Genomic DNA, 9012 nt, shown 5'->3' on the forward strand with positions numbered 1-9012 from the left:
TAATCCTTCTCACCCCCCCTTAAAAGATTTAGATGCACTATTGTAAAGTGGCTGTTCCACTGGATGTCTTAAGGTGAACGCACCAATTTGTAAGTCGCTCTGGATAAGAGCGTCTGCTAAATGACTTAAATGTAATGTAAATGTAATAGGGGAAAAATCCTATGATTTGTCATATTTCTATCATATTTGTACTGTGTACATGAGCTTGTGTCCTCAAAAGTGATTACAACTCAGCAATTTCTAACTATTTTTACCGGAAAGGTGAGATTTGAATCTTTCTGGCAGTATAAGCACTACTTGGTATTGTTTATGGTCCTCTCATGACAAATAATTACTTTTGCTATGTCTATTCAGGCAGAAATCTACATTTTGATATTACATTTAACCGGTTAAAAATAAACTAATATATCACAGACCAGCAATGGGTACAACAAATTATTTATAAAAGTAAAAATAGCAATTCAGTCACTGATAAAAATGATATTTGACTATATTTGACTATATTACACAATCTCAATCTACTTTATCATATTCCCACTTATACTTTGGCCTAACGTGGAAACAAAACCACTCTGGAATCCCAGGATAGACCTTGCGCCCACAGAACTAGCAGGATTACCATCTCGACCCTAGCAGACATTAGTTCAGTGTTGAATATCATTGTCCAGATTCCATGAAATTGAATTAGGTTGACCCAGGATGTGACAAGCAGTTGTTTATAATAGACAAGCAGCAGATGGTGTAGATTTGACATGTAAGACCAGGGGACAGGGTGTCCTGTTGTGTCAATTGACTTCAAGCCTCTGTCCTTTCACTAAGAGGTCACAGGACGACACAATGCCTCTTCCTCGCACGGTGTTTTGCTCTGCGGCTGGATGCCAGGGCTTTTTTAGTGGCCTCTCTGAAAATGTCCTCCACGTTTTCACGATATTTGGCTGAACACTCCAGATAAAGCTCAGCACTCATGTGCCGCCTGGTCTCCTCACCCTGTGAAACCAAACAAAGAGTATTCATTGGAAGACAGGGGAGTACTGGATCAGAATTGGAAACTGACACACAGGGCCAATCAGGTGGACTAGGATCAAACATTTGAGAAGCAATTGAAGGCCATCATCCATAATTCAAATGAAATGGTTAAAGTCAAAGCTGCACACCGTAAGTTATGTGTATAAACCCTTTCATCAGGAGGACAGGTTGATCCTCACCTGTGTGTAAGTAATGGGAGCCTGGTCCATGGCTTTGAGCCTTCTGGTACGTTCCTTATCCTTTCTCAGGTCAGTCTTACAGCCAATCAGAATGACAGGAACATCGCGACAGAAGTGGTTCACTTCCGGGTACCACTGTGTGAGTCAGCAGAACACAAAAGTTAATATAGGGGTCAGAGGTCAAGGTAGGAAGGAAGGTGGTCAAAATACCACATTGGGATTGCAAAAAACACTCCAGACAGGTTGTTTGGTTTGGCTCTACGCCCATTGCGTCACACACCCAGGTATCGGTTCTACAAATAGGTGTGTTTTCTTTTGTGTTTACCACCCCCCTCCCTTGCTGTAGTGTTTTACGCGTACGTCTCACTCTGACTGCATTCCCCATGTCTTTATCACACTGTTTGCATTCATGGCTCTGTATTGACATTTCCCTGCTCATTGAGGGAGGCTTCCAGCACAGTCCCAGTTTGTGCTGTGGTTGATTCACATGTAGCGAGGGGATATAGTGATACCACTATATCAAAGTCAATCATTTTCAATCATTCATCAAATTCCTACCTAGACATGACGTCTAACCACTGATAAGAGGTGAACTCACACAATCCTTTTCTACCTCTCTGTAGTGACTAATGTTGGGTTTGTTTACCAAACCACACTCAGTTAATGTTAGGTTCATTATGCACTGTACTGGGATCCTAGCAAAACACACCGGCCTGTCCAATTCTCTCTGTGGTGAGCTGCATTAGCGTTGGATATTGTTGGGCAGAATATGAATGTCATTGGCTGTCACTGCATAATGGAATATCGTTGATGAATCATGGTCAGTGAGCTTACTTTGATTAAGACATTTTCAAAACTGGTGGGGTTGGTTACGTCATAACAGACTAACACCAGGTTGGCATTCTGATAGGAGAGTGGCCTCAAACGATCGTAGTCATCTTGGCCTGAAAAAGGTACACAGAAATACACAATGTTAAGTGTTTGATGACATTTTTTAAAGAAAATAGAGACAATGGCAAACAAGGATCTGATCCATTGGGCTTATCCTTGCAGTCCAAGAATGAAAAATAATGGCACATTCATAAAATAAAAATGTTAAAAGTATGTCAAATTAAAATGTTCGACTTTTATCTAAAAAAATAAACTAGTATGGAACAAGTTGATACAGAACCATGCTGGGGGTGAGTTATAAAACCACATCCTGGTTTCAACTTCCATTTCCTGTAAAATAAAGTGGCTGGTGCAGAGGTGATGACTCACAGTAAACAATGTGCTGGGACGTGATACTATGTTCCAGGAACAACCTAAGTAGATAACTCTGCCACTTATTAGTCAATACGTGTCATGTGCATATCTAGAGGGGAGTTGAATATCCAGTATTGATAGAGAACAAGTATAAAGTCATTTCTGAAACTAATTTCTCAGGAAGCCAAGTATCCTACGAGTCTGGATAAAAAAAACAAATCCATAACAAGGAGCTGAAAGACTAGAAATCAAGTTTGACATGATCCTAATCAAATAAAAAACTTTAACAGAGTAAGGCATTATTTTGAAACAACTTTGCAAGTAAGTAACAATAAAACAAAGATTTTCAATTCAATATCTAGCCATTTCAGCTGATAATCTGAGGTTTCGTTGACAATGTCTAGTTAAAAGTTTCAAAGACCAGTCAGATGACAAACACAGATAGAAACAGCATTTCTGTCTATAGATGAGCCTAGGCCACATCCTGTCACAACAGCTTTCTACAAAACGGCTGCTTATCAGTGCTGCAGGAGGGCAAGGTGTAATGCTCAGTGAGATGTCGTGTCATACTCATAGTTTACCAAAAATGTTTTATTAACTACAAAGTCAGACAGTATTCTACAATAATCCATTATGACATTTCAACACAACACCTTGTTCGGGAAAAAGGAGCCAATCAGAGAAAGGCATTAGACATGTTCAGTGCTCGTCCTAGTCAATGTTAGTTTTTACTGCTTATTCTCCAGAAAACAAGAGTATCTTTTTAAAACGGGTGGCTATATTAGTTTCTAATTGAAACCCTTTCATAATCTCTGTTTTGAACCCATTGTTTTGAATGCATTGACGTCTGACACAATTCTATCCTTCTCTAGCATTATGTTCCACCTAGCTGATCAAAGATCTGCTATCAGAATACCTCTGCTCAAACAGGACAGGCAAGGTGACTCCACATTCACACCGTGCATATCTGCCCACGTGCAGAAACGTAACACTCTTGTAGATATATAGATACTTAATAATACTTACCAGCTGTGTCATAGAGGTTGAGTCTAATCTCTTTCCCTCCATACTTGACTGTGGTGACATATTTCTCAAACACAGACGGAGCATACTTCTGTTAAACAGAAATGACAAAGGGAGAAAGAAATTCCGTATTTCAATCCTTTTGCATTTCCTCCATGGGATAATATTAAAGCACATAATTGAGACATAATAAAACCAAAACTGGATACAGTGCGATAGAACACTACATGTATTCAAAATCTGTCTAGGACAATACCCTAATTATCTTTGGAGATGGAAGCCTATATTTAGAATAGTATTATTTTTTAAATTATTTTTAAATTATTTTTCTGTTCTCAAATACCATGATTTTGTTAAGGAGTGTTAATCCAGTGTAAAAGGAATATATTTGCCTTCATTATTTGAAAGGTTCATGTTTATGCTGGACCTTTGGCATTACACACACTTCAGTCTGAACTTGTATAATGAACTTAACATAAATCTGCTGACCAAAATTAAATAATGGAGATGTCAATAGAATAATTGTTTTATTTGTATTAAGACATTTTAGTAAGATGAAATATTTAAACAATGTACTTTTATATTAATTTCATGATAGAGAAGTGGAGATAATCATTAGGCTACTCATAACATTTTAGTTTCACAGCCAACCTCTGAGTTTGGCTTGGTGATGACACCGTCAACAGGGTACAAATGAATCATGACTGCATAATTCAATATATTTTTAAAGGGTGATTATCTTACACATTTACACATTTTCCTTCTTATACTCTTATATTTAAAGAGATGCCATGCTGTCCTTACCTCTGGAAAGTCTCCTTTAGCATAGACCATTAGAAGGGATGTTTTCCCACAACCCCCATCACCCACAATAACAATTTTGAGCTCTTCTCCCTTCTTAGCGGTGCCATTGCTTGTCATAGTACCTTTCTGTGTCATATCTCTTCTGTACGGTCCAACAGGTCGCCGTCAGACATAAGTCAGGGTAATGTCAGTTCCTCCAAACTGAGTCTAAACACATGTCAGTGTTGTACGATAAGTTAATTTAAAGAAACAGAGCTTGGCTAAGTGAGAAGAATAAGTGAGTAAAAACGGGAAAGGAAGAAACCAAGTTCAGGCTCATCTTAACCAGGTCTTTCCCTCTGCTCTGCTCACCACTTCTTGTTCCTGTCCAAACACTTCTCACCCACATCAATTTGTTCACCGGAAGAGTCTCTGTGGTAAGAGCTGTCATGCAATAGTCAACAGCAGTGCTCTCTCACCTTCCCGCACTGTAGTCATCTGGCCTGTCCCTTAACATCACTAGGTGGGGCTGAGGCTCACACAGAGGCATTGTCTATACTCAAAAAGGTGTATTGAGTGTGCTTCAGCAAAGTTCTGAGTAGTTCACTCTCCTCTGTGCCGCCCTCCTCCCTCTCAGAGAAGGAATCAATAATGATCAGTGGCATCTGAGAAGTATTGGTGCTATGTGATATAGAGGGCTATTATTGCAAGGACACTGATGAAGAGTGGGGTTAGATGGGGTCAGGGATCACACAGGCCTAGTAACCTTTGACTCGATGGATCTGTGCCACCTTGAATTCTGGAGCTCTCTTATTTTACTTAAGAGTTAGGGATATAACCACTATGGATGAAAAGGCTATTCTATGTCACCCTGTGTGCCTTCACTGGGCCTCTGAAATTATACTGAAAATGTGACCACTAAACCACAATAAATGTAAGTTGGCAGTTTAGTACTAAAGATACTTTTTTCTTAGTGTAAAGATGCAATTTTCTTTAAGAAATCATCATCTCTGAGATGTCTTCTTCATTTTGACAGTTGTCAGTATTTTAAACCACCAACAATTTCAAAAGTGCAAAGACAACACAAGACAGACATCTTATTGATTTATATTTATTTACAATTCAAAATTATATTTTTTAAACAATTTCTTACAAAAGTAACATGATATTTTGATTAACATTTTATACGAGAAAGTACATTTGAAAGACCATTGGGTAAACTGTTAAACATGTTTTTATGTTTAAATGCATACGTTTATGTAACTCTTTTCAACCTAGTGCTTCATTGCCACCTACAGGAATGCCACCAAAAGGGATATTTCATTTTGCCTTCTGACAGGCAGTATGTGTGTGAAAAACAATAAGGAGAGATATATTTGGTTTAGATAGCATACAGTTTGTGGCAAAATAAATAGACCCAAAGAAAAATAAAGGCAATTTCAATATACACACAATATCTACATTTATATCAGTGGATTTTGTCAAGTTTTTCTAATCTAAATTGTGGGATTTATGTGAAGTGATATGTTATATGAATAATAACGTTGGCTATATTCTGTTATTATTGCACCAATAACAGTTAATCAATTCCTCTTAAGATTGATTTCAGCCCTTTGGAGAACAGGCAGCTGCCCTTTTGAAGGGCTAGGCCTATAAACACTCCTATGCTCTCAAGCGGTCATGGAGCAGGGAAAAGACTATTCAGAAAAGAGAGTGAACGCATATGAATAATGTAGACCCTATGTTTAAACACATGCATAAACATTCAATAACCGCATTAAATTTGAGTAAAATATAGTTTTGACTAGCGGTACTAAAATGGCCGCTCTCTCCCTCTTCTGTCCATTTCGTACTGTGCGCAAATGGTGACGCTGGAGTCGAGGCCAAACTCGAGGAAATCTTGACAGACTCCACATAATGTATTCGCCTCCAACACTATCCAAATCAAAACGATCCATGGGAGGGATTCATTTGGATTTGGATAGTGTTGTAGGCGAATACATCTTTTAAGCAACATTTGTGTTTAAATCTTACGATTATATCTTTATTTTCCTGTGACATAGGCCTACTGAATTAACACAATTTATGAGCTAAAATACCATCGTGCACGCAACATAAATCAACGGGAGTAGCCCAATTTGATCACTGTAAAACCCTCCTCCCTATAATCGATTATTTCTGTGGGACTGCAATCCAGATTAGAATGGTCAAAATGTGATTCGAAAAAGTGACGTGTTGAATGTAGTCTATGTTAAACGTTTATAACGGTAAATATACATTTTGTAACTTTTAACAGTGTTTAGTCATTTGGCAAATTATCTAAATTACCCTGGGTCTATTTATTTTGAAGACAATTTGATGATGTCTATAGGCTCCAGGCGATGAATGCTGGTTGAATACATTCAAATGTATTATTCTAAATGAAATGCAAAAAAAAATGGTGCAGTAACCTGTGTCCAGCTCTCCAAATACATTCCAAAACATTTTATACAACTATCGAAAGCAACATTATCCCCAAAATATATAAACATGAATTGAGTTATGCTATCATTTGAACTATTAACAGATTGACATAAAGGCCTAAATAGATACCCATCTTGCCTGCATAGAACAGCTTGACGTGCAACGGTCCGAGTATTAGGCTCTGTATTTACGAATGTGCAAAGAGAAATAGTGTAGCCTACTGTACTGCGAGCAGTCGTTGGTCTTCTGCACAGGAGGCCCATTCCCTTCCCCCCCCTGGGTGTGCTTTTGTGTTCCTTCTATGCTTACGTAATGCTAACATTGCACAAAACAGCTGTCCGGTTTTGCCATACAAAAAACTTTACTATGATTCAGTCGGATTTTTAATAGAGGTCTGCCGGTCATAGAAAGACATTTGGCCAACAATAAAACATTTTTTTTACATTTTACCTTCTACTCTAGTTGCTTCTATAATAGTAAAAAAACACGCCCTGCAATAATTTGAGCACTGAGGAACGAATGGAATGTTCTGCATGGTTATATTCTATATGTTATATTCTCTACGAGAAAGGCCCATCAATTGCTGGTATCTGGTATGCCCAACGCATCAATTTTGTTTTCAGAGGGTGTAAAACACGTCGTTGGATGGCTGGTTTAGGCTAGTTTAGCCTCGTGACCTTATGGTTCGACGATCCTTTTAACCTTGGCCAATTACGCAGCAATTGTGCATTGAGTATTGAACCCTTCCTGGAAAACCCAGCTCCTCTACAGTTGACTCTAAAACAGTTCCGACATGTAGACTATGTTCTCTGTTTTTGACAGTGAGGTTATTCAACCGCTGTGTTGATCAAGAGACTAAGATTGATCAGCATTATGCATGGCATAGACTACTGTACGCATAGCAACTGTAGCCAGACGAGCACACCTGGAGACCCTTACTCAGGAAAACAACCTCACCACACACACACACACACACAGCTTTGTTCCTAATTGTTCTGCTTTACCTATAGGATGGATTACATCTTGCTTGTCTGACATGTAACATCTTCTGAGTAGCTGATCAACACCTCGAAATACAACATCGAACCATTATCTTGAAGGGGAAATAGAGAGAGCACGAAGAAGTCTGAAATCCCCTTTGAGTATCCTGAACGAAATACAGCACTATGTTCGAAATCGTTTCTTCTGACCTTATATGGCTGTGTGTGAGTGCAGTTCTCTCAGACGCGTGGCAACCGGCCAGATTCTCAGATTACTGTCGTTCGCCAAAACCGGTTTAGATCTACCAGCAACTAGACTGATTGTGCCATGTTTCTCCGCTCTGTCGTTTGAATTCTGCTGTAGACTACACTCTTTTACACACAGATACACACACACCCGTTGAAGTCATATTTCTTGCGCACCATTGATATGCTACATTTCCAGTGAGCAAACAGAGACCTGTGTGGGAGACTCAGTTATTTTTTGCGACTGACTATTTCGCCCAGCAATGGCGCAGCAACATAACCAGCACATAGTGATCTCGTTTGTCTGTGAAGAAGCCATTTTGAAATTGAGAACAGAACAGCAGAGAGAAGCCATTAAACAACAGTACATATAAAAAGGTCGTTTTTGGACAAGTGGGAGCAATGAGATGTCTACAAGATTAATGACCCCTTAAAGCATTTCAGTGCTCCCAATAAGACATCTTTCTATTGGATTACATGTTTAATTAACTGTAAGTGTATGATTAGTATTTAATTCCAACAATATAATTTCACTTATTTCAATATAATACTTGTTAAGATAAACTTGGATAAATACATCCTTGGTGAACCTGCTTCTTAAAACAATCAACTTTCCCATTATTGTTGTTTAGAACTATAGCCTATGCTTTGAGACAGCTCAAAATCCATTACCTTTAAAATGACAAGATTTCCATAGCAGTATGTTATGTCGTGTAGCTTCACTTTTAACATCTTCAAATTCGAGGGTGAGGGATTTGACTGCAATTCTGTCTTCAGGAAGAGAGAAGGGAGTTGGTTTGCATACTGCTCTCACTGATGCTGATGGAAGATTTTCAGCATTTGTTATTCGTTGGTCAAATGGCAGTGAAGACAAAGTTAAAAGCTTCAAGTGAAATAGTTTTGGGCTAATTGTTTTCTTCCTTTTTTAGGTGTTGCATTCCCACCCTTCCCTTAAGCCAATATTAGAGGATCCGAAGATGGGAATGAAAACGTTCCATTTCCCCCTGCATTTAGGCCTGATAAATGTATTTCATCACAATGTTAAGGTAAATATTTTCATTAGTTTC

At 38.5% G+C, this 9012-nt stretch overlaps 1 protein-coding gene across 2 annotated transcripts; it reads right to left on the reverse strand.

Annotated features, from left to right (window-relative positions):
* Nucleotides 1–420: 420 nt before the first annotated feature.
* On the reverse strand, nucleotides 421–8715 carry rhof (ras homolog family member F). Of its 2 annotated transcripts, none has more exons than XM_065017539.1 (5): nucleotides 8618–8715; nucleotides 3477–3564; nucleotides 2040–2149; nucleotides 1206–1340; nucleotides 421–987 (listed from the first exon to the last, which is right to left on the reverse strand). In XM_065017539.1, exons 1-5 carry the CDS (start codon nucleotides 8675–8677, stop codon nucleotides 823–825), a joined length of 558 nt encoding a protein of 185 aa, XP_064873611.1. In that variant the 5' UTR covers nucleotides 8678–8715; the 3' UTR covers nucleotides 421–822. The 2 variants fall into 2 exon arrangements, with proteins under 2 accessions (XP_064873611.1, XP_029510090.1); XM_029654230.2 differs by lacking the exon at nucleotides 8618–8715 and adding an exon at nucleotides 4278–4817.
* Between the last annotated feature and the right edge of the window lie 297 nt (nucleotides 8716–9012).

This window comes from Oncorhynchus nerka, linkage group LG4 (genome assembly GCF_034236695.1).
Source record: "Oncorhynchus nerka isolate Pitt River linkage group LG4, Oner_Uvic_2.0, whole genome shotgun sequence".
In the NCBI taxonomy this organism is placed as follows: domain Eukaryota; kingdom Metazoa; phylum Chordata; class Actinopteri; order Salmoniformes; family Salmonidae; genus Oncorhynchus; species Oncorhynchus nerka.